Consider the following 26,626-nt stretch of genomic DNA (forward strand, 5'->3'; position numbering starts at 1 on the left):
TAAATTCTATATATTTAACATAGAATTAATATCATGGAGATGGTTTCAACAAATATGCAATGCCATTTCTTTTTATTTAGTTATGAGTAACCAGCTTTCTAATTTTAAGCTGTCAGTTATCTCTATTCCAATTTAACTGGTTATTTAACAGAAAAAAACATGTTGGGTAAAGTGGAAAGTAAAATGTTCCTTTCTGCATCCTGAACTGGAGGAGGAGGCGGCTTTGGATAGGTGAAGGCAGGTATCTTCCTGGTGCTTCTTCACCTAGGGATAACTTGTTAAAAATTTTTAATTTGGAACTTGATTGGGGATATTTAAACTGTTTTTGGGGGCTCTGGTTTCAGTTGCAGTCCAGTGCCGGATGCCTCTAGCCAGACCTGAAGCTCAAAGTTCTCTTGTGTAGTGTTTGCTCGCAAATCTTTGCAGCTCATCTCTAGGAAACTTGGATGATCTTCAAGACATCTGCCCTTCAAGAAAAGAAAATGCCTCTTCCCTGTCATCTGACAATCAGCTATATCCCCCACTCAGGTCCTGGGCTGTGATGCCCATAAAATTTGTCACAAATAAAAATTTGTTTTAATAATTAAAGAAGTGTGGCCCATTTAGAATTTAAGTATTCCTGAAAGAAAACAAAGCAAAAACAAAAGACAGTGGAAATTAGAGATGAAATCTGTGGCAATAGTTTCCATCGGTGGAAACAAGATTTTAACAGTTTAATAAGAATTACAAATTATAAAATCAAAAGGAATGAGAATTCTGAATTTAAATATACTTATATATGTAATAAAAAAAAGAATCAATTTCAAATCTTGGGAATAAAAAATAGGACCTTGGAAATATCCCAATACAGGATACACTTCAACAAGATATGGTTGATAGATGGCCCAGAGAAGTAGTACTGAATAATTTATCTAGAGATTGGCATGGCAAATTGAAAAATAAAATGTATGAAATAGATGTTAACAGTAGTGCTGCATGGAAATAATCTCAATCTGTATCTCATAGAAATCCCCACAATTAAGTTTCGAGTAAATACCTAAGATGCACTATTCTGCGCATCCTATAAATCTGTATCTGAAGTGATATAGTTTGCTAAAAATAAAAATTTATGAAATTGAAGACATAGAGTGAATACTGAACGATCAAAATAAATAGCAATTAAATTATGGTCTATACATGGGGGTACAGTTACAGAAAGAGTAAAGATATAATCTTAAAGGCAACTCAGGGGTTAAAAAATTACATTGTGGGGGCTGGAGCAATAGCACAGAGGGTATGGCATTTGGTATTTGCCTTGCACAGGGTAGACCTGGGTTCGATTCCCAGCATCCCAGATGGTCCCCTGGACACCGCCAGGAGTGATTCCTGAATGCAAAGCCAGGAGCAACCCTGAGTATTGCCGGGTGTGACCCAAAAAGAAAAAAAAAATACACTGTGTACAAAAACATCACAATTAGACTAATGTCAGACTTCTTATCAACAAAATTGTCAAAAGCTAATGAAGCCATGTTCCGAAAAAGATGTAGGAATTTCTTTGCAGTCAAACTCCCCAACTCCCAAGGACCATAAAGCTCTCAGATAGTTTGCCACTGCCAATTCTCACTGGAAAAAAGTAGTAAAGTATATATTTATTATAACAGCACTGCAGGAGTAAGCAGAATCCAGACAACAGCATGAGCAAGAAAATATTGTTCAAGTATGTCATAAAATGAGCTGTGTCTACTTACGAACTTTATTAACCTGTTCAAATACTGACGAGTAATTGACTGTCATCAATTATACACACTGCAGATTTTTCTAAGAAATGGAAGGTAGTTACTGTAGTTAAAAGCTGCAATATGCTTTGGTGAGACTATTTTAGGAGCAATTGTTATAAAAAAATGCAACAGTGTTTCTGCTTTTAAGAAAACTAAAATCATTTTTGTCTTAAAATAGTAATTTGTTCTAGAATATAAAGTATTGTAGTAAAGGGGGAAAAACTTGAAAAAAAAATTGGATAGCCATGGTTTAAGACCATAAGTCAGTAATGATTACAAAATAATTAAATTTTGGTGAATTAAAAAAATTGCATGAGCCAAATCTATGTATACCAACACATAGTGGAAAACACTTCAAAGAGATATAAAATTATTGTTGATAATAGTAATATATTAATTTTTGTTAATTTTAAATAAATTTTATTAATACATAAATACATTTGAATATATATTTAATCAAAGCACTATGCAGAACTTGGAGCATTGTCAATGTGACCATTATTTAAGAAAAAATTAAAGATTTTTTTAAATTTAATATTACTATCTTACACTCTCTTTTGATCTTGCCAAATTCTCCCCTGCCTAATTGTAAATACTATTCTAATTCTAAACTGGTAGTTAAGTTTCGCTTTATTTTCTATTCAACAGTAAGTGCATATTTGTTCATGCTATTGTTTAGGTCCAAACCAATACCTTTTATTTAGAATAAATATCTAACTATCTACCTGTTTCTCATCTTCTTGACCATCATCTGCACAACTGAAGAAGTAAAATGTGTCATTGTCAAAGGAGTTTTCTGCTTTGCATACAACACAATGGCTGACATTCATTTGAAGAAACCAGATATAAATAATTGGCGGCTGAAAAATATTGTCTTCTGAATTCTGAGTTGGGAAAGGAAAATCAATGCTACATGTTGGGAAGTTTGCCCTTCCCTTTACAGAAGCTCTTAATGTTTCTTGCAAAGTTAGTATTTAGGCTGTGAATTCCCTAATTTGTTGCCTGTCCATGAAGTTCTGTATTGTTCCTTCAAATCTGAGTAATAATCTAGCTGGATTGAGAGTCTTGGTGAGGTGTTCATTTTGTTAAGCTTTTTTACTACGTCCCTCCATACTCTTCTGGCTCACAGAGTTTCATTTGATAGTCTGCTGTGAATCTTGCGGTATGCTTGATCCATTTGGCTTGAGTTTTACATGCTGGGGATTGACCTGGGTTGGCTACAGGCAAGGTAAGCACCATACCCACTACACTATCTTTCCAGACTCTAAAATGACATCGATAATTGTCATTACATCTGTGTTTATATAGCATACTAGTCATTCATTGTAAGATACTGGGATAAATGAAAAATATACTATCCCAGCTCTTTAACTCGTCAGCAACATAAGCCTCCTTTACACCATTTAAAAAAATCTGAATATAATGGATAATAATTACTTGTCCTCACAGGAGATGTAGTGAAATTTCACAACTACAGACAATTGAGATAAGTAAATTATAAAAATCAGCTTCTAGACATATTAGGAAACATCTACGTTTGTATTGTTCTAAATATCTAAATAAGTACTTTTAAGATTAAATCAAACATTTATAAGAATCATTAAACAATTTAAATAAATATACATGTTGAGCTAAAATTTTTGGAAGCTTTTCCTATCCTACACTGACTATTTCCTGCCACAGATTTTGAGTAAATGTCATTATATATTTGCATAAAAAGGACCATAATTTCTTGGCTTTAGTGTTTATTCTATTTTTACTTCCTGCACGGACTCTTATGATAAGTAGGTCTTTTCATTTAGAATTCTTTCATTTAAAATGATAAGTGGGAGGTCTGAGAGATCATACATCAGGTACAGTGCTTTCCTTGTACATGGTTCAGGGGGGGTTCAATCCCTGGCACCTTATGTGGTCCTCTAAGGCTGCCAAAAGTTTTCCCTGAATGCAGAGCCAGGAGTAAGCCCTGCCAGATATGGTCCTCAAATAAAAAATAATTAACAAGAATAAAATAAAATTATAAGTGGAACGTATTTATCTTCACATAGGTAGGTATATTTATGGTCATTGCCTGTGTTTCATGTTGCTTTTTTTGCTTTGACACATTTGAGGAAAGGGAATACTTGGTCTCGAGACAACGTTAATGTGGTAAGCTTGAGTTCATAATTTCCATTTGATTGCCTTCTACGGAGTGACAAATGGGATTGGATAAGGAAGTTGGGAAACACCTGGAAAAGTGATGTCAAATCCCTCCCTTGTCCACATCATTGATTGAATACCATATGGGTTATAAGTAAGGGTTAAGAGAAAGCTAAAATAACATCAACCTAAATAACACCAAGATGCATATTATATATCAAGAGGAAATGTTCTTCGGTGAGAGTGGTCTTCTTATAAAGTTGACAAAGATTACAGATATAAAAAAATGTATTTATACAAGACATGGAGGATGTGTGGAGAGTGAGAATGAAAGGGGGAATACTGTGGAAAAGTTGAGGAGAGGATGATTAATCACTGCATATTTATAAAGAAAGTTTCTATTCCCTGTTCTCTTCTTGGAAAAATTTAATGAGCCATATAATATTGCAGAGAATTAAAATAAAACATTTTGTAATATCAAAGTCTCTTCCCCTTGACCTTCCTTAGCTTGAAATCTTCCCAGATTAGGAGCTATTCCGGGCATTCTGTAACTCAGCATGGTATCTGAGGCTTGAGAATTACTTCACACTCCAATAATCTTTAAACTTAGCGTCAAGTTACTTGACTCATAATTGACTATCTCCACTCTGTGTTTTGACACACACAATTCCAGCTAAAGCAAACAGATGGGAAAAGTCACTTGGAAAGGAACACTAATGAGAAGCTCTGCTTTATCTTTGAAAGCTAGGATTAGTATTCTGGTTTCAAATAGCAGGGTATATTCCAAATGCTTGAATTTGGAAAATAGGGATATGAAGTGAGAATTCAATCACCAATGACCGTTTCTCTTGAATTTTAAAGAAAATGCTCTCATCTTCGATGTTTCTCTAGCATGTAATGCATCATCATTATCATGCCAGATACTGAGCTCTTGTTTGTATACACACATATATGTATATACATGTATGTGATCTAGATACATGTGTGTATGTATTTATAAACATGCATAGATATATATATGCAGCTGGAGTGATAGCACAGTGGGTAGGGCGTTTGCCTTGCATGCGGCTGATCCGAGTTCGATTCCTCCGCCCCTCTCAGAGAGCCCAGCAAGCTACCGAGAGTATCTCGCCCACTCGGCAAAGCCTGGCATATATATTCTATATGCCAAACACAGTAAGAAGTCTCACAATGTTACTGGGCCCCCTCAAGCAAATCGATGAACAATGGGAGGACAGTGACAGTGATGTGTATATGTGCTATATGTGTATGTATGTTATGTGTGTGTGTGTGTGTGTGTATGTCTACCACCACTTATTCAATCATTCAGTATCGAAATCCATTTGGACTGACTCAAAATGTTGACTACTATGAATAAATCCATATGAATATTCATGTAAATATGTGCACACATTTCCATTTCCTTATACAATGCACAGAAGTTCCATGGCTGGACTGTGGCGTGGTGTCTCCCCCGTCACTGCCTTGCACACAGCACTCACTATAGTGTCACTCTTTTCCACCCAGCTGCCACTTGCTCTAAAGTCATAGTGACTTGGGGTCCCCTCACACACAAGTTGTACTTCCCCATGTCTTCTCCATGCTGGGGCTCTGCCCCAGATCCCTGTCCTCCCCAGGTAACCCTGTGCCCCAGGTGCCTTTCCAGAATACTGACTCCCCAGCAGAATTGTTTCTCCATCAGTGTTCCACAGAGCACCAGGAGAGCGGCCATGGTCACCTGCTCTTGTCATTCTTTTGGAGCTGCTGGTTTCCCTAGGGTCAACCCCACTCACTGAAGGAACGGAGTTTTGTGGTGGATTCTGCCCTGGAGAACACAGACAGGGGGAATGTGAGGGAGCTCTTTCCCCAGCTGGGGAACACAGGATCACAGGAGCCATTTAAGCAGCTCAATCTGTTGGAGAAGCCACCGTGATTGCCACACAGGGCCCAGAGCTGGAGATAGCCGTGGGCGTGGGGATGGAATGGGGTAGGGTGGGGTGTTGTACTATTACAGGCAATTTATGAGTGACTTCGTTTCTTCTTTGCCACTAAGTTTTATTAAATTTTAGTTACTTTGATTATGCTTGTGGAGTTATACTGTGGATTATATTTGTACTTACCTGGTTGATAATTATGCTAGATATTGATGCTATATTTTTTTCTTGTGCTATTTTCGCATCTCTCTGTTCTCTGGTGATAAGCTTTTTTGCCATGCATCCTTTTTTCTAATTGCATTGCTTGTTTATTGTGGAATTTTGAATTATCTATTTTCTTTGTCAGTTATTTTTCAGAGATGTGATAGGCAGATTGTCTCCCCATGTATAGCCTGACTTTTTAATGTTTTCCATGTGTTGCTTTACAAGAAGTTTTGCTTTTCATAAAAAAACAGGGTTATGTTTTTTTTTTTGCAGATTGTGATTTTTATGTAAATTATAAGGATTTTTTTGCAAAAATTCTGAAGATATTCTTATTTTTTGAAGTATAGTTCTAGTTTCCAATTTTGTTCTCTGATCCTTTTAAAGTCATGTTTCTCTGGAACTTAGGTTGATGTTCTTCCACTTTTTTCCCTCCATCAATGCATAATCAATTGTTTTAACAATAAGTATTATATTTTCTCTATGAAAATAGTTGGACACACCCTTCGTCCTCCGGAACGCCATGGCAGGTCCAGTGACCACGGTGACAGCCCTGGTGCCCACAGCTCCCAGGTCCCTGCGGGCCAAGATTCAGAGACTATAAAACCCAGCTCCCAGAAGAGAACAGCGGCAGAGTCTCCTGCCCCCACGCCTGGCTGTCCTCGCCAGGGCCCCTTGGAGGGGAGTGGGTTGAGTTTTCCTCCTAGCCCTGACCAGGGCTCCGGCAGCCGAAGACCTCCAGAACCAGCCACCACCATGCTGAGTCCACTCTCCGCACACATGAAGGTACCAGCAGAGGAACAAAGGCACGCGGATCCTGGGGCTGAGATCTCCAAGCCTACTTGCATCGGGGCTGAGCATCCTCCACCCAGATCCTCCAAATTCCAGTAGGCGGGGGGTGGGGGGGTTCACACCCACCAACTGGACCCCTGGCTCTGTGTAATCCCATCAACGGCCAAGACTCAGAGACTATAAAACCCAGCTCCCGAAAGTGGGACATCTTATCATCTCATTCCTACTTTGGACAAACTGGCAGGCTACCGAATGTAACCTGCCCACACGGCAGACTCTGGCAAACTCCCGTGGCGTACCCAATATGCCAAATACCAGTAACAATGTTGGGTCTCATTCTCCTAACCCTGAAAGAGCCTTGAATGTGGCACTTTTTAGATTCTCAGGGTTAGGACGAAGGAGACGTTACTGGGGCCTGCTCGAGGCAATTGACGAATAACTGGATGGTTGTGATTTGTTGTGATTTGTGATGAAAATAGTTGTGGTATCAACTCATTTGGGTACTTTGGATAGATTTATGGCTGGATTCTCTATTTTCTTCCATTGATTTACGTCTATTATGCTGTCCAAATCCCAAATCATGTCTTTTGATAATAGAGAGGCTTAAAATTCCTTTGTTGATTATTTCAGCTACTCAAGTGCTTGAACCTTAATAATACCCACAATATGCAGAGATCCTTCTTTTCCAGAAACCAGCTATAGCACGGTCTCTCAAATGGACTCTGCCTTGGTATTTGAAGGAAAAAAAGAGGTCACCAATTGCACAACAAAGAATGACTTCTCTAGTTGCTTACTGTAACAGGCTTCCAGTGGACAATCCTTGTGGTGTTCACATGACTGATTCATCAATAGAATAGAGGGAGAAGAATAAACATATCTGTATGCTTTCTTTTGAGAGTTTGGTAATAATAAATTCATGGGGATTGTGGTCTTTCTGTTGAGTCTGGGAAGAAAAGATATCCCATTGATTGCTTTTCTTCCAGGTCCCAAATCAGCTTACCCTCACATCACTTTAAGTTCTCTGGTTACTCTGATACTTCTAGTTTATACTAGAATGTGCTTAGTGGAAGAACCAAAAACAAGCTTAAAAGTCATAATTGAGGGAAACTGACAATGGTGGTGGGATTGGTGATGTAACGTTGTGTGTCTAAAACTCAACTGTGAATAGCATTGTAAATCATGGTTCTGTATTAAAATAAAATTTAGGGAAAAATAGAATAGTGCCTACTTATTTAAATTTTTAAAAGGCAGTAAAAGTAAAGTAAAGGTAAAGGCCCTCCCGTTGATCGTCGATTTGCTCGAGCGGGCCCAGTAACGTCTCCATTGGAGACTTTGTTGTTACTGTGTTTGGCATATCAAGTACGTCACGGGGAGCTTGCCAGGCTCTGCCGTGCGGGAGAAATACTCTCGGCAGCTTGCCGGGCTCTCCGAGAGGGGCGGAGGAATCGAACTCGGGTCGGCCATGTTGGCTGCGTGCAAGGTAAACGCCCTACCGCTGTGCTATTGCTCCAGGGCAATGATTAAAAGGCAGTGATTAACAAAAATAGTTCTTGACCCTTCATGAAGAATTGAGCAGAAATTTCAAGGCCTGGGAAATGTGTGTCATATCCCAAAGCAGCCAGTGTTTTTATACTTTATTAAAATGCTTACGCTTCTTTCCTTTTTTATAAAAAAATAGAGTCTGGGTGAAATTCTAATTGAAGAAGTATGTCAATCTTCCAAATTTCTTTGGCAGGGTACAATATATGTATTTTTCTTCATGTTCTGTCTTTAGTCAAACAGCATGGCTCACTGAGAAAAAGGCCAATTTCTCCCGAATAGCCAAGAAATGAAACACTTTTCAACTGATTATCTCTCCCAATTAATACTACCACCACAAGGCTTTGTGTTTGAATCACCACTCTGTTTTTATCTCTTGCCTAAACCTAGTTCCCTTGTCATGGTTTTCTTTTTATTGCTTTTATGAAAATAAAGAAATCTAATTGTTAGCAGAAAAAAGCAACTCTGATGACATTTTCAAGTGAAACATTTGAAGATACTAGACCTATTGGATGAATCTGTATTCATCTCAGTTCTCTCCCTTACAATAGGTCTACTGCTGTTTCCACTTTTACTTTTAAGTTGAACACCTTCTGGTTAAATCTCCTTGCTCTTATTTCCTTAATTATTTGTGACACTATTAACATGATTGTGGAGGCCATTCTTTTTTTCCCCCAAAACGAAGAATTCTAAAGATGTAGGGTTCCAATTTACAAGATATCCAACCAACTTAATTTATTGTTTTTTTGTTTGAAGGCCACATCCAGTGGTGCTCAGTGCTTATTCTTGGTTCTTCACTCATCCCTCAGTTCCACTGATGCTTGGGGAGTCATAGGAGATGTCAGGAGGTTCCATGCAAGGCAAGTGCCTTCCCTGCAGTATTATCAGTAGGGCCCCACCAACTTAAATCTTTTTATTATTTATTTATTGGATTTTTGGCTCATACCCACTGATGTTCAGTGGTATTCCTGGCTCTACACTCAGTAATTAATCCTGCACTGCCTAGGGGACCATGTGGGATGTTGCGGGGGGCCCCGCCAGACCACTCTCCAGCCCATGGAGGTGGCCCTAGGGTCCGCAGGTGCAGGGAGGGACTGACCGAATGAACACAAGACACAAAAGACATAATGCAGAGAAAACAGGACAGAGAAGACAGGAAAGCAGACAGGATAGGACAGGACAGGACTTTATTCAGGGCAGCAGGGGTATTATATATTTTGCGACGCAGGAAACTGTGCTTACATCACAGAAGGTAATTACATCACTAGGTCATATCATATATGGTTAGGAGAGTTACAAAAACTACATGTTTCATATGCTTGGTTAGTCAGCGTCAGTTACTTCTTATTCTTGGGCTAGCTATGACAAATGTTTTCTTTTAGATAACCATACATAGCTCAGGATATGCATAGGCTACGGTAAGAGCAGACGCAGTACCAGATTTGCGCAAGTCAGGACCCACTTGTTCAGGGTCACATAGGCAAGATAATCGTACATAGCACAGGCACGTAAGCCCTTGGTCAGTTAAAGGGCCAGCTTCCCACAGAATGTCTGGATCAAACCGAGGTCTGCTGTGTGTAAGACAAATGTCCTGCCCACTGTACCATCCCTCCAGCCCCAACATAATCTTTTTAATAAGGACATGTTAAACATTACATTTATAAATATACAGAGAAATATAACTTCATGGTATCTTTGGAAGTTGCATTCAAACTTGAGCATTGATTTTTTCCAAAGAAACTATCCAGATGAATGGATATTAGGCCTCTTTTCAGACAGGAAAATAATTTTTGTATTAGAGGTCTTTTATTTATTTTTTATTACACCTATGCTATTGAAAAACTGATAACAGATTTCTGGAGTTAGTTGTTAGTATTTTATAGTTATGTATACCTTTAAAAATCTGAAAAAAGCTATAGGTTTATATATACTTACATATGTGTATATATATATGTATATGTAACATTGCAAGAAAGTCACACTTTAAGACCACCAAAAAGTCCCATAGTAAGAACCTTAGCTTTAGAATGTTGACACTTTTACATGAAAACTTCTAGAATGTCTCATAAATTTCAAAATCCCTCAAATAGGGAATAATTTAGGAAGTAGAATCAAAAAGAGGTTTAATTATATCTGTTGATATAAAAGAAACAAATTCTGGTTAAACTTAAAACAAACTTCTAGAGATATATTTAAGCAACTCACAGATTTAAAGAAAAACCCAAGCTATAAATAACCATAAATTCGGGAGAATATACTAATGTAAAGGACAGTCTCTTGGCGCTGTGTATGAGTCAATCTCTACCCTTTTATTGCTGTTACCAAAAACAGCAGAAAGAATCCCACCAGTCAAACACATTAAAGAAAAGTTCTATGCATATATTTCTGAGAAAATAATAATGAAAACTATTGTTATTAACTACCTTCATGTATTTACAATGGTTATAATTAATACTTTATTTCTTACCCATCTATTTACATATACTGTTTATCTAAAAGCATTCAGTAGGGTCAGGCTATAAATACTGGTCAGCCTCCAAGAAGACTTACTTTTAAATAAAGTCAGATGTGATCAAAGGATATAATATATGAAAAGAAATTCTCAAAAGACAGAACCAGGAGATATGAAGATCTTTCTGAAGTACAAACAAGACCCTCATTAGTATCTTCTCCACTTTTTGTTGAGGACATTTAGAACATCAGCCACTAGGGTTTTCAGGTTTCCTAGAAACAGAATGTCCCTGTCTTCCCCTTTCTGAACTATTTACTTGCTAAGTACACAATGTTCCCAACCACAATTTTGTAAAGGATTTGTGTGTGGAAGGGTGCAAAACCAAACAAAAGGAACAAAACAAAAACAGGAATGTCCTTAGGTTAAAGACATCAGTCAAAGATAGACATTTCCAGATCCTTTGAGAACATTCACGCTATAACTGTCTAAGTACAATCTTCTGGATCAATAAATGTGAGTGATTGAGTAGTATAAATTAAGACCCTATTTAAAAGATGAATCTGTCTCAACTAGACTATGATATGTATCTCCCTCTGTGAACATTGCCATGTATAATTGTTGACAATCTGATGTTATTATCATAGATTCTTAAGGGTATAAACATTTTTAAGCTCTATGGTCCATATTTTTCAATAATTTTGCTTGAATAGCAAACTTGTGCATTTTGGAAAGTAATAAGCTTAACATAGACCTATTTTAACATCATCACAAAAGGAAAAGTAATGCAACTGATATGTACCTTATTTAACTTTTATCAACCGAGGATCTACTTCTTTGATGTTTTGTTCTGTATTCTGTAGTTAATTAAAATGTGTAAGAAAATTAATTTATAGTTATTGCACTTAAGAAAACAATATACTATGGAATAGGGAAATTAAATTTTTATACAAAGCAGCATACATTATTTAAACGTGACAACCAAAATAGTAATGACACAACTGAAGAACTAAGTTTACCAGCCAAATTTGAAACATCCATGGTATTTCAAAGGCCAATTATTGAAAACTTTAAATGATGCATGAACATCTCAAGATAAGGCTTAACTTGTTCCCAGAGATATTTTTAAAATAACTTTTTCATACTACTTATGGAAATATTCTTATTTTCCCCTGATCTCTCCTTGTTCTTATGGAACTAGACACCTTTTCAATGTTGATGAATGAAAAAAGAAATGGAAATAAATGAGTGGATCCAGTCAAAATACCATTTTAAAATATTACAACTTGAAGAATTATTTATCAATCAAATAAATAAATAAATAGCACAGCAGGTAGGGCGTTCGCCTTACAAGCAGCCAACATGGCCGACCCGAGTTCGATTCCTCCGCCCCTCTCGGAGACCCCGGCAAGCTACCAAGAGTATTTGGTATGACAGACACAGTAACAACAAAAGTCTCCAATGGAGACATTACTGGGCCCGCTCGAGCAAATCGACGATCAACGGGAGGGCCTTTACCTTTACCTTTTATTATTATAAAGTTTATTTTGAACAGTTTAACAACTTAAGGTGATTTTATATTGAAATAATGGTCTTTAGAAAAACTTTACTTAACAAAAGCTGCTCCAATGGATGTAATTGTAAAATATAGTATTGTAAAGCCTCAATCTGGGAACAAGTGAGTTAAAAACACAAGGATGTTTGACTTGAAGTTCTAATGGCATGCAGAAACCCTTAATATACATCTGCCAGTCTTGTTCCAGAGATGCGTAAATTTTGAAAAAAAAAATCACCTACCCCCCCCCCCCCCAATTTATCAGATACAAGTTCCTGACTGAGACCTCTGGGACAATTTTGGGAGGGGAGTGGGCTAATTCCTGCCCTCCTGCAAAAGAAGCCCAGGCAGTCATTCCCACACCCAAAGACGACATCATGTCTCTGGTCCAATTGCCCAGTTAAATATTCTGGATTTTCAACATCTCCAAACCCTACAACACTGTCACCACAGTAGTAGCACACCAGATTGGATGGGATGTAATCTAGAAGCCAACCAATAGTGACTAACAAAAGCATTAACACAGAAGGCTTAACTTGCAAGTGTAGCTTAGGAAACCGTCAAAGACTTAGTGTCCCATGGTGAGATAAAATAATTTTCACACATTTTCATATAATGAAAATATTTTTGGTTGGTGCTTCACTAATAAAAATCAAAAAAAGGAAAATATTTTTGGATCATTCATTAGCCATTTAATGCTAAAAAACAATGTAAAATAAATTATAATGGACCTACTATGAGGGAGGCATGTGGGATTGGTGCTGAAATACTGAATGCCTGTAATGAATCCTCACAAACAACTTTGTAAACCACAGTGTTTAAATAAACTGTGTTTGTTAAGATCCTCACTATACAATGAATCTGTTTTGTAAAATACACCCATGGTTGGAAATAATCTTCTCTAAATTAAGATGAAAAATATGTTTTATAATTTTAAAAAACATGTTAGAGTAACAGCTTGAAGCAACATATCTTGAAAATATTAATATTATAAGTGTTACACTTTGGTACATCTACACAATGGAATACTATGCAGCTGTCAGGAGAGATGAAGTCATGAACTTTGCTTATACATGGATAGACAAGGAGAATATCATGCTAAGTGAAATGAGTCAGAAAGAGAGGGACAGACATAGACAGACTGCACTTATTTGTGGAGTGTAAGTAAAGGCCCTCCCATTGATCATCGACTTGCTCGAGCGGGCCCAGTAACGTCTCCATTGGAGACTTTGTTATTACTGTGTCTGGCATATCGAATACTCTCGGTAGCTTGCCGGGCTCTCCGAGAGGGGCGGAGGAATCGAACAAAACAACATAACATGAGACTGACACCTAGGGACAGTAGATACACGGGCCAGGAGGATTGCTCCATAGTTGGAAGCCTGTCTCATGAGCAAAGGGGAGAAGGCAGTCGGAATAGAGAAGGGATCACTAAGAAGAAGATGGCTGGAGGAATCGGTCAGGATGACAGATGTGTTCAGAAAGTAAAGGACCAAACATGATAACCCCAGTGTCTTTATTGCTAACAATAATGCCCAAAAGTAGAGAGAGATTATGGGGAATAATGTCTGCCGTGGAGGCAGAGAGAGGGTGGGAAAGGATATGCCAGAGATATTGTTGGTGGGGAATGAGCACTGGTGGAGGGATGGGTGTTTGATCATTGTGTGATTGTAACCCAAACATGAAAACTTGTAATTATCTTACGGTGATTTAATAAAATTTAAATAACTAAATAAAGCTATGTATATAGAAAAAAATTTTTATAAGTGTTCTGTTAAAGTCACTGGGTAGCAAATAAATTCATGGAAAATACATGCAAACAAAATTGTTTCATAAAATTGTACTGCAAGTTTAATATTCTATTACTAATCATTAGAATGTTAATAGATGATGTTTTGTATAACTGATTTTGGCACTTGCACAAGTTTAATTTAATTTTCCTGATAAAAATCTCTCTGAAAAAGTCTATTTACATACGTCTTTCCACAAATTTATATGACTATTTGCACAAAGAAATAATTTTATAAAGATTTTTTCTTTGCAGCTGTCTAAATATACCAACCACCTACAGTGAAATGAAACATCATAAGCTATCTGAATTGGTGTTTTGAAATCAGGAGTTTGATAAACATTGAAAACAAAGATTGTCATTAAATCATATGCGAGATGGGAAAGGGATTTATATGCTAAGTAAGTGAACTTTTAGAGTTTGTATAACAAGATTTATTTTATACTAATAAAGTTAGAATTAAGGCATATTAGAACGGTTTTGATGTGTATATATGTGTGTATGTATATACATGTGTATACATGTTTGATTTTAAATATAATCATAGGGTGTGATGATGTTGCTATCTGTGTCCACAGGAAAAAAGTGAAAAACAAAAAATTGTAACCAGAAGGTCTAAGAATCTGAAAAATCTCCAATAGATAAGAAAATTATTTCAGGAAACCCCAGTGGTTGAAAAGTTTTCTAAAGGAAGATGAGTAAAATCCTTTTAAAATGTATAAGCACTGTAGCACTGTCCTCTCGTTGTTCATTGATTTGCTTGAGCGGGCACCAGTAACGTCTCACAACAAATTGTGAGACTTGTTGTTGCTGTTTTTGGCATATGAAATATGCTACAGGGAGCTTGCCAGGCTTTGCTATGAGGGCGGGATACTCTTGGTAACTTTCTGGGCTCTCCGAGAGGGACGGAGGACTCAAACCTGGGGTTGGCCACATGCAAGGCAAACACCCTACCTGCTGTGCTATCGCTCCAGCCTTATAATGTATAATATATTAGGTTAGATCTAATCTAATCTAATAATATATTAGATAAAAATTTATTATAGAAACATCCAGTAACAAAGTTCTTTTATGATGTTACTTTCATATCATCTCTAAAGTTCACTGAAAACTTTGATAACTCTCTTAGAAATAGCGTCTTAGATACATCTCAGCAGTAGAGCACTTGTCTCACATATGTAATACCATGGGTTTAATCTGTAGCACTGCAAACATACAAACTCTATTAAAAATAATCTCAGAGATACAACCCACACTGGTGTTTGAAGATGTGGTAGAGAACATTGTTCTTTCTCTAAAACAAACTCAATTACTCTGTGGTTCTTGAAACCACTTCTTCTATTTTAGAAGGGTCAAGGATACAAGGGTTTTGAATGAGACACCACCAAAAGATAAATATCAGCTGACACAAAATATTATTCAACATATGTTTGCATGAGAATTGTCTATCTATAATTGGGGAGTCTGAGAAAAATTGATTTTTTTTTTAAAATTTGATGAATAGCAGCCAGTTAAGTTTATTGAAGTTGTCAGCATTTTACTGCTTCATTTAAATGAAGATTTTCTTTTTTTATATATATTTAAAAACTCCCAGTAGACATTTTGGTTTTGAAAAAATGTCCACAATACTATTGTACAGTAGAGCAGTAGAGGTCTGGGAGGTAATAGGTAAATTGCCTTAGTTTAAATTGCTATTACAATAATGTCTCATTATCACCAGAGCTACCCTGGGGATTGTTATTATTGACTGAAAGCAGGTCTCTCATCACTGGAGAGAACTTATTTTCAGCTCTGACAAAAGCCACAGGAAATAAAAATGATTTTTGAACATTTGGGGGAAATGAAGAAGTAGGTGGTAACTGACTTAAGTAAAAGAAAGTGAGTGCGTGGCTATATCCTCTGTCAAAGACAATGTGCCCAGATGGTAGGAACTGTGATATATGTTATGGATAATTCTTTACTTAGCTGACCCAACCCAATGGAGGGCATTTATATGGGTATCATTTCTAATAAAGTCATGTAGTAATTATGAGCCACAGATGATGCTTCTCAGCAATATTCACTCTTATTCTTCTTGGACATAATGTGCTCAGTGAAGACAAGGTCATCTCAAGAGAATATTTAGAAAATATATGGAAGCATTTTTTCCCCAATAATAGGGAGAACGACTGCTGTCTAGGTATTCTTCAAATTTTTAAAGTCATGTTCAAACCGTTAGTTTTTTTTTCTAAATGGCCAATCATTTATATAATTTAAAAGCTATGTAATGACCCAAAGTCTAATTCTGAAAGATTATAAAACTAAAGTGTTTTTTTTCTTGCATAGCTTTGAATTTTACTGAGTATTTAAAGAATGTAATAACTGTGTATAATAAAAGAAAGCTAGATTTATTATCTTTTGAAATTTATTAAGGGTTGTTCACCATTTTGTAAAATATAACCAATAGCATTCACATGTCAAATATTTGACTCACAATTAAACATTACCTGCAAACTAGTCCTATTTGAAGCTATTTTATTGTTAGTTACTGATAGGCATAGTATTTTATTATAACCATTTGAAAATTTTTTCCTCCTTTCAAAAGTTAGGAAATGTATTTTGCATTTACTAGAAAATATCTTGCTAAATCAATTGAATGTTTATGTTTTTCTGTTCTTTCCAGTTTTCCTTTCTTTTCCTTCTTTAGTTCCAACCTACATTTTGATTACTTGACTTATGAGTTCTGCATTTCGCTAATGACATTTTACCTTTGTTTTGGATTTTATTATACTATTCTTATGGAAGCTGTCAAAGTCCTTATTTGAATGTGTTTCTAAGACTTTCTATTAAAAACATTGCAATAATATACTTATATCTCTCCTCTTTTGTACCTTGAATCGTTATGTCGTGCATTTTATTTATATTTATTTATAAATCTCACAATGTAGCACTGTGCACTGTCCTCCCATTGTTCATCGATTTGCTTGAGTAGGTACCAGTAATGTCTCCATTGTGAGACTTGTTACTGTTTTTGGCATATCGAATATGCCACGAGGAGCATGCCAGGCTCTGCTGTGCGGGTAGGATACTCTCTGTAGCTTGCCGGGCTCTTTCCTAGGGACAATATCTCACAATACATCCTAATCTCACAATACACCATAATTATTACTTTTTGGTTATTACTTTAACTTTGTTTTTATAGACTTTGGGGGCACATCTACTTATTCTTTACGTATTATACTTTACTTAAAGTATATTTGATAATTTAATATATGTATGTGAAATTATAACTGCAATATGCAATTAAAATTTAATCTGCAATTAAACTGTATTTAAAATTTTTAATTGAGGCACCCTGACTTACAATATTGTTAATGATGGACTGGAGCAATAGGAGAGCGGGTAGGGCATTTGCCTTGAATGCAGACGACCTGGGTTCAATTTCTCCGTCCCTCTCGGAAAGCCTGGCAAGAGTATCTCGCCTGCACATCAGAGCCTGGCAAGCTCCCCGTGGCATATTCGATATGACCAAAACAGTAACAACAAGTCTCACAATGGAGATGTTACTGGTGCCCGCTTGAGCAAATCGATGAACAATGGCAGGACAGTGCTACAGTGCAGTTAATGATAGGGTTTCTTGCATATCCTGTTCCCAGAACCATACCCTCCATCAGTATTGCTTTCCTCTACCACTGACTAAACGTTTCCCTTCACTAATATTTCCCCTCTTCCCACCCTGGCCCCAGCACTGTATGCTTTTACTCTGTAAACTGTTTTCACATTGTTGCCCCTGGCCATTTGTTATTTTCTGTCTAAGTTTCTTCATGAAGGTACCAGCAGAGGAACAAAGGCACGCGGGTCCTGAGATCTCCAAGCCTACTCGGATCGGGGCTGAGCATCCTCCACCAGATCCTCCAAATTCCAGTAGGTGGGGGTCACACCCACCAACTGGTCCCCTGGCACCGTGTAATCCCATCAATGGCCAAGACCCAGAGACTGTAAAATCCAGCTCCTGGAAGCACACGACCGCAAATGCGGCCACGCAACATCTTATTATCTCATTCCTACTTTGGACATACTGGCAGGCTACCGAATGTAACCTGCCCACACGGCAGAGTCTGGCAAACTCCCCGTGGCATACCCAATATGCCAAATACCAGCAACAATGATGGGTCTCATTCTCCTAAAGAGCCTGGAATATGACACTTTCTTAAAAATCTCAGGGCTAGGATGAAGGAGACGTTACTGGGGCCTTCTCGAGGCAATCAACAAATAACAGGATGGTCGTGATCGTGATCGTGATCGTTTCTTCATATCATACATAAGTGAGACACATCATTGTGTGCCTGTCTCTCTTAGTGTGACACTAAGCATGACACTTTTCATATCTATCCTATGTAGTGGCAAACTGCCACTTCCCTTTAACCAACTCCAGCCCCCATTGACTAAGATTTTTGTTTCGTTTTGTTTGGGACTCACACCCAGATGTGTTCAGGGCTTTCTCCTGGTTCTGTGATTAAGGACCACTTCTGGCAGGCTCTATGAACTCTATCGTGTTCTGGGGGGGGGGGGGGGGCGGGTGGAACCGGATCTGATGCGAGCAAGGAAAGAGCCCTACCTGCGGTACTCTCTCTCTCTGGCCCCTGTTGATTTAAGTTTCAAAGAAAGCTTACAGTTATGGTCCAGGATGAGCAACTTAAGTTTTATTGCAATCTAAATATTGTAAGACAACATTTAATTAAATTTTCAAGCTAACTGCTAATGACTTAAAAATGTAGCTTCTAAGAAAAAAAATTTAACTTGAACATGCCTAAACTATTTCTAAGACAGGGCACATTCTTTTTTTAATTGGCTTAGTGTTCCATTTATTGACAAAGTTATAGGTTATCACCAATTGGATAAGAAATACGTTCTCTTTCAAAGAGATCGGATGGGGCCACTCCTGATTATTTCTTCTGTTTTTTCTTTTTCCTCTGTGCATCAGACTGGAGCTTCTTTTCTGTCTCTGCCCGCATGGCTGCTTCTTGTGCAGCTAATTCTTCCAACCTTAGGCGCTCAGCTTCCAATAGCTTGTTTCGGTATTCTTCCCGAATGCTGAAGACCTTTTGCCGGTAATCATCTAAGGCCTCCTAATGTAAAGCAAAAACCCAAACATGTAATCATGTCCACTGATCCAGGTTTCTATTGCCATACAATATGCAAATTTTATGCCAATAGATTCATGTGGGAAAATTATTGAGGACTGATGAAAATCAGGTTTTCGTCAAGTGTGTTTATCAACACATAAGATATAAGCAAAAAGGGTACATAATATTGTCACATAATGGAAAATAGAAGAATAAAAAGAGAAAGAAGAAATAATAGAGATGTTGAAAAAGCCACTATCTGCTTTAAATTCATTTAAACATTTGTTACAAAGATACACAGCCCTATGTATCCCAATATTAATTGTGATCAATAGAAGTCACTACACATAGTTGAGCCCTAACAAACTATATCTAAAATAAAATTGAAAAATATTCAAATAACACTTAACCAATTTGTCATCTTTATTATAGTCAATTTGAACTTTATTCTTCCTTCTAAAAATATTAAACACAAAACCCACAAACCCATCTCCCTAAGATACTCCCAAATTTATAAAGAGCAAAACAAAACAAACAAATCAAAATATAAAACCTATAAACCCACCCTTCCCAAAACAACCTCAAATTTATAAAGGACATTGAAATATGTAGTTAAACATCTTAATAAATAATTTTAATTCCAAAAAAATTCTTTGGTGCTCTTCTTTATCATATTTTTTCCTCCTGAATTAACTGACTTGAATTCCTAGTTATATTCACATCATTCTTATAACTTATTTAACTTTTCTTGCCAGTCCCTTCACTGCTTCATTGTTTTCTTCTTCTTATATAGAAATGGCAATGTCTTCAACCTTGGTGATTTCACCCAGTACAATGGCTTTTAATTCCAAATCTAGCTAGGTGCTAGAGTCTCCTCCAAATTACAGAATTATACATCTAATTTCTATTCAACATTTCCACATGGCTAGCTAACTGATATATTAAAATGTCTATTTTAATAAATAAATATCAGGGTGTCCAAAACTGAAATTCTCATCTTTCCTCAATATTTCAAATGTAACAGCAACTGAAACAGCTCAATTGTTTGGGGTAAATAGCACAGCAGGTAAAGCATTTGCCTTGCACAAGGCCAACGTGGCCAACCCGGGTTTGATTCCTCCGCCCCTCTCAGAGAGCCCAGCAAGCTACTGAGAGTATCTCCCCCGCATAGCAAAGCCTGGCAAGCTCCCTGTGACATATTTAATATGCCAAAAACAGTAACAACAAGTCTCAAAATTTGTTGTGAGATGTTACTAGTGCCCGCTCGAGCAAATCAATGAAAAACGCTAGGACAGTGCTACAGTGCAAAGTATCCAAGTAAAAATTCTTTGACTCCTTTTTTTCATATTATACTAATAATCTGGAAATGCAATTGATGAAACTTTCCAAATCTATAGACCATTCAGTTGTTTCTCATCACCTTCACCTTACCTAGGTGTGAACCATCATCCTCTCTTCACTTCACCTAGTACAATGCCTTTTAATTCCATCCTTTTACTCAAAGCAATTCAGTTAGGCACTACTTAATAATGGAGACATAAGGGTTGCAGTGATAGTACAGTGGGTAGGGCATTAGACTTTTATCCAAGTGACCTGGGCTTGATATCCCCTGAGTCTGCCAAGTGTAATACCTCAGTGCAGAGTCAGGAGTAATCCCTGAACACAGTCAAGTATGGTCCAAACATAGCAATAACTAAATAATAATGGAGACATATTCTAAAGAATGAGAGTTTAACTAAGTTAGCGCAGCATGAAGGCAACATTAGCGGTAGAGTTTGTAAGTTTAGAAGCTTTAATAAACAAAATTTGAGATTAAATCAAGCGTAAGTGAAGGTTAACAGTTATAAACTCCAGGTGTTTGAGACTGCTGCTGGAGTAAAGCACTATGATATCATGAAAGGGTTGTCTACATGTCACTAGTCAAGAAAAATTTTTGAATCACTATTGCATAAATGGACCATCCTTGACCAAAAACATCACTATGTGGCACTTGATTGTTGTCTCATTACAGACTTCTATTTTTGTTGTTTGGGGGTTACACCCAGTAGTGCTCTGGGCTTATTCCTGGTTCTGTGCTCAGAAGTGACTAGTGGCATGGCTCAAGGCACCGCCTGCAGTGCTGGGATTTGAACCTGGGTCAGCTGCAGCAAAGCAAATACCCTACCAGCTTTACTATTGCTCTGGCTCATGATCTATACTTTTTATGTACCTCTCTATATATTCATCTGTTCAACACACAGTTTTTAGAACAACTGAAACTACATTTGACATGTATTATTTTAAAATTCATTTAATTATTAATTCATAAACTCATATATAAAATAAAATTCTTGAAGCAAACACACTTCAAAATTATCAGGATTTAATTATGAATCAAAATTAATTTTCTGTTCATCTATAGTTTCGATTCTAGTGAAAATATTTTCAAATTTTCATGCTGATGCACCTTATATAATAATTAATGGAAAACACCTCTAATTAAGAATGTTTTACCCAGCTAGGCTATCACTCATATTTAAAAGAGGAATAAAAAGAGCTTTTCAGACAAATAATAACCAAATGAATCACTTTTAAACTTGCCTCAGGAAATAATTCTGAGAATTTTAACAGAAGGAAAAGAAATCTCATTTGTAAAGCACCAGGATACTTTTAAAAATTACAAAAAGTGTGCTCCTGGGGCCTGGATTCAATGTGAACTATAATAATTTTAATGGCATTAAAAATAGAACAAATGCTCCGAATGGCAAAAAAGCATATGAGAAAATGCTCTACATCATTAATCATCAGGGAGATGCAGATCAAAACCACAATGAGATACCATCTCACACCTCAGAGACTGGCCCACATTCAAAAGAACAAAAGCAACCGATGCTGGCGTGGATGTGGCGAGAAAGGGACACTCCTTCACTGTTGGTGGGAATGTCCACTGGTTCAGCCCTTCTGGAAAACAGTATGGACAATTCTCAAAAAATTAGAAATTGAGCTCCCATTTGACCCAGCAATACCACTCCTGGGAATATATCCCAGAGAGGCAAAAATGTATAGTCGAAGTGACATCTGCACTTGTTTGTTCATTGCAGCACTCTTTACAATAGCCAGAAACTGGAAGAAACCTGAATGCCCAAGAACAGATGACTGGTTAAAGAAACTTTGGTACATCTACACAATGGAGTACTATGTAGCTGTTAGAAAAGATGAAGTCATGAAATTTACATACAAGTGGTACAATATGGAAAGTATCATGCTAAGCGAAATGAGTCAGAAAGAGAGGGATAGACATAGAAAGATTGCATTCATCTGGGGGATATAAAGTAACAAAGTATGAGATTAATACCCAAGAATAGCTGAGATCAGCACCAGGAGGATTACTCCATAACTTAGAGGCCAGCCGGGTATCCTAGAGGAAAGGGCAGTTCAGATAGGGAAGGGAGCACTAAATAAAGGATGTTTGGAGGATCCTCCCAGGAGGGGAGATGCATGTCGAAAGTAGACTATGTACTGAACATGTTTGCCACTCAATGCCTCTTTTGCAGACCACAACACCCAAAAGGAGAGAGAGAACACAGGGGATTGCCCTGCCACAGAGACAGGGGGGTTGGGGGGATGGGGGTGGGAGGGATTTTATCCATGGTGGTGGAAAATGGGCACTGGTGGTGGGATGGGTATCTGATCATTGTATAATTGAAACCAAAGCACAAAAAATTGTAAATCTACAACTGTAAAAAAAATAAAATAAAATAAAGGGAAAAAAATAATAATAATTGAAAAAAAAATAGAACAAATGTTACAGAAATTTGTATGGAAGAACAAAAAAATTCCAAATATCCAAGGTAATCCTGAGAAAAATAGGAACAGAGACATCATGATGGCTCATCAACCTCTAACTATGTTACAGAGTACAGCAATAGTGGTAACAACATCAAGGAATTCAGAATCAAAACAATAAAGCCAATAAAATAAAAATCCTGAGTCCAGAAATAAATCTACTACATGATTCTATATTTTTGCTTTCAATAATACATACTTCCCAACTGTGATTAGTCTAATTTCTTTTAGACTCACCCGCATGCTTACATACATCTCCAGGACTTCACTGTTTTTTCTACCCCGTTGCTCTTGGTCAGTATCTCGAACACTAATTACTCTGTCCCTGTACTGTCGGAACTGGTGAACCTCTTCTGATTTTTCCATTGCATACTGCTGATTGAGCTCTTCTGTTTGCAGTATAGAATCAGCATCTGTTTTCCTTCGTATAAAACATGGAAATAAATTATTTGAGGAAGTCTTGGATAAATTCTATTTTAGAACCAAACTTAAAATTATTTTAACAGTTCCTAAGTCACATAAAATACAAACCAAATAAAATAGAAAACAAGAACAAAATCGTATCAAAATAATAAAGCCAAATAAAATTTAAGTCTAAATAAAATAAAATATGAGGAATACTAAGAATAATTTTAAGTGGGGAAAAAAGAAGCCCTTATATATTATTTTTGGGAATGTAAATTGCTTCTGTCTCTACGGAAATCAGTATGAAAATTTCTCAGAATATTAAAAATGTATATTAAAAATGCAATTTCACTGCATTGTCAGGCACTAATATCAAATCATTTGACCTGGTTGGCAAATCACCTGCTGGGATTGACCTCTGAACCCCCAAAGCACCGCTAAGAGGCACAACAAATAAAGGGGTAATGTACAGGGAGAGAGATGAGAAAGAGAGCAAGGGTGGAAGAAAGAGGGAATGAGGAGAGAAGGAAGAGGCTAAGGATGAAGAAAGAAAGAAAGAAAGAAAGAAAGAAAGAAAGAAAGAAAGAAAGAAAGAAGAAAGAGAGAAAGAAGAAAGAGAGAGAGAGGGAGAGAAGGAGGGAGGGAAAGAGGGAGGGAGGGAAGGAAAGAGGGAGGGAGGGAAAGAGGGGCAGATAGTTGGATGTATACACAACGGAATATAGAGTACTATTCAGCCATCTTCCAGTAGGTAGGCATCACACCCACCAACTGCCCCTGGCGCCATGTAATTTCATCAACGGCCAAGACCCATATACCATATTATATAACATTTAAATTTTTTAATATTGCCTTAAAATTTTTGTTAAATTTGATAGAAAACTATGTTTTGAAAAGTTTAGATATTTTGGAGGTATACTAAATATTTGATTTTAAGTATTCAATGGTTTTACAACCACTTATTCGTACTATATCCGAAATTCTTCTAGTGTCGATATCAATGTTAGTTAAAAAGTAAAGTAAAGGCCCTCCCGTTGATCATTGATTTGCTCGAGCGGGCCCAGTAACGTCTCCATTGGAGACTTTGTTGTGACTGTGTCTGGCATATCAAATACATCATGGGGAGCTTGCCAGGCTCTGCCGTGCATGCGTGATACTCTGGGTAGCTTGCCGGGCTCTCTGAGAGGGGTGGAGGAATCGAACTCGGGTCGGCCATGTCGGCTGCATGCAAGGCAAACGCCCTACCGGTGTGCTATTGCTCCAGGCAAACTCACCTTACATACTGACTTAAGTCTACTTTTTCTAGCTCTTTATGAATAAGCTGTGGTGTAAATTCTATTGTTGGGGATCGTCCAGGAAGCCCTGTTTACAAAGAGAAAACAGATCAATTCTAAGCTTTCAAAAGGAATCAACAAAAACATCAAATGATTATGTTTATATCTCATTGTTCTTGAAAATAGTTTTTGTAATTGAAACCATTTTCTGTTTGAAAACATTGCATGGGATTTCCAATTTTACTACAATTTTAATGTAAATATGTATATGGAATAAATAAAAATGATATTAGACATAACAGCACACTTTAAGATATTTTCAGTCTAGTAAAGTTTATATGTAAACACTAAAAGTCAAAATAGATGGAGATTTTTATGCCATAAACTAATAGTGAACCAAACAAGAATTGAATTTTGTTTTGTTTTGCTTTGTTGGGGGAGCGGGGGAGGTGTCACACCTGGAAGGTGGTGCTGAGAGCTAATTCCTGGCTCTGAGCTTAGGGATCACCTGGCAGGGCTCAGGAAACCTCATGCAGTGGTACAGATGGAATCTCGTCCACTGTATGCAAAGCAAGCACTATACTATCACTGGGGCCCAAGATCCGATTTTTGTAAGATTTTTGTAAATGATTTTGAATCTAATATAGTAATCATTCAGTTTTTCTAGATCTTTTAAAAAATATTATGAGCAGTCTCCATGTTGACTCATTCACCTGCCCTGCTCTACTGACTCACAACTAAATCTCTGAGGAGATTCAAGCCAAACAGCTAAAATTCATGGGAAAACTTGGTCTCCTCTCTGTAAAAATTCTGCAGTGAACCATAGGATAGGGGTGGGCCAGGTACTCACCCAGCCAAAGTTCCGGCAGCTGTACGCACACCCCACTGCTGCAGCCATCTCAAGCACTTAGTTTTACAGCGTCACTAATACTCTCCAGAGACCGCGAAAATTTTCAGGTACCCTGGGGTTTACGTGGAAAACTCTGTGGTTTTCTTGGAGTTGGGGCCAGCAGCCTCCCCCCACTCTACTTTCGGAAACCATGGCAACCACGCCCACCTCCCACGTCCACTGCCATGTCAACTCATTGGTCCAGACCATAGATCCTGAAGTCTCTGAACACCTCCTAATTACATAAAACTGAAGTTCCAATGGGAACACAGCAAATGAGATGAAAAAGTAGCAAAAAAAGCCACTAAACTCAGCAAACAAAAACATAAAAAAATCAGAAGTCTCGACTAGCAATAAAACAGCGTAGTAAATCCTTAGACATAGACATAACAACCTTCTGGCAAAGCACCAATTTTCACATTAAAAACTTGATTTTTTAATCTTTCAATTTTAATATTGAAACGTTGTTCTCTAATCAATTTTGATTCTAGAATCATACAACAGTTGTGGCTTTGTCTACATTAAAAATAATTTTTAAAAGTCTTTTAAAACCACTTAAGTATAATGTAGATACCCTAAACTTTACCCATTTTGAGAATATAATTCATAGTTTAAGCACATTTATAGTTGTTAAATCAACACAAAATCCCATTTTCAAACATTTTTATCATCCAAATAAGATATCTTCTGTTCCTTTAAAGCTACTTTCTGCCCCTACCACAAGCTGTAGGCAAATATTTGTTTGTCTCTATAATTTTGCCTAACTTGTATTTTTCATATAAGTTTATGTAGTAAACTTGTGCTGAGTTATGAAGTAAAATTGTGCTTAATTTTTGGGAAACGTTCAACTCATAGTATCTCACTTATTGTTATATTAACAATAAATTCTAAAATGTTAAAAGTAAAAACTTTCCATTAGTTTTTTTTGTGACAGATATTGAATTGTAATGCTGCTTTGCATTTCATATAAAAAAATCTA

The 26,626-nt window shown here is 37.0% G+C and overlaps 1 protein-coding gene across 1 annotated transcript in view; it reads right to left on the reverse strand.

Moving 5' to 3' along the window:
• Window positions 1–18,989: 18,989 nt before the first annotated feature.
• Window positions 18,990–26,626, reverse strand: part of ADGB (androglobin) — a 224,289-nt gene continuing 216,652 nt past the window's right edge. The window contains exons 33-35 of the mRNA XM_056126354.1: window positions 24,759–24,846; window positions 23,320–23,503; window positions 18,990–19,260 (exon numbers count right to left, since the gene is read on the reverse strand). Coding sequence (XP_055982329.1) covers window positions 19,078–19,260; window positions 23,320–23,503; window positions 24,759–24,846 — 455 coding nt within the window. The 3' untranslated portion in view covers window positions 18,990–19,077. The remainder of the gene's footprint in view (window positions 19,261–23,319; window positions 23,504–24,758; window positions 24,847–26,626) is intronic.

Source organism: Sorex fumeus, unplaced genomic scaffold (genome assembly GCF_029834395.1).
Source record: "Sorex fumeus unplaced genomic scaffold, SorFum_2.1 ptg000061l, whole genome shotgun sequence".
NCBI lineage: Eukaryota > Metazoa > Chordata > Mammalia > Eulipotyphla > Soricidae > Sorex > Sorex fumeus.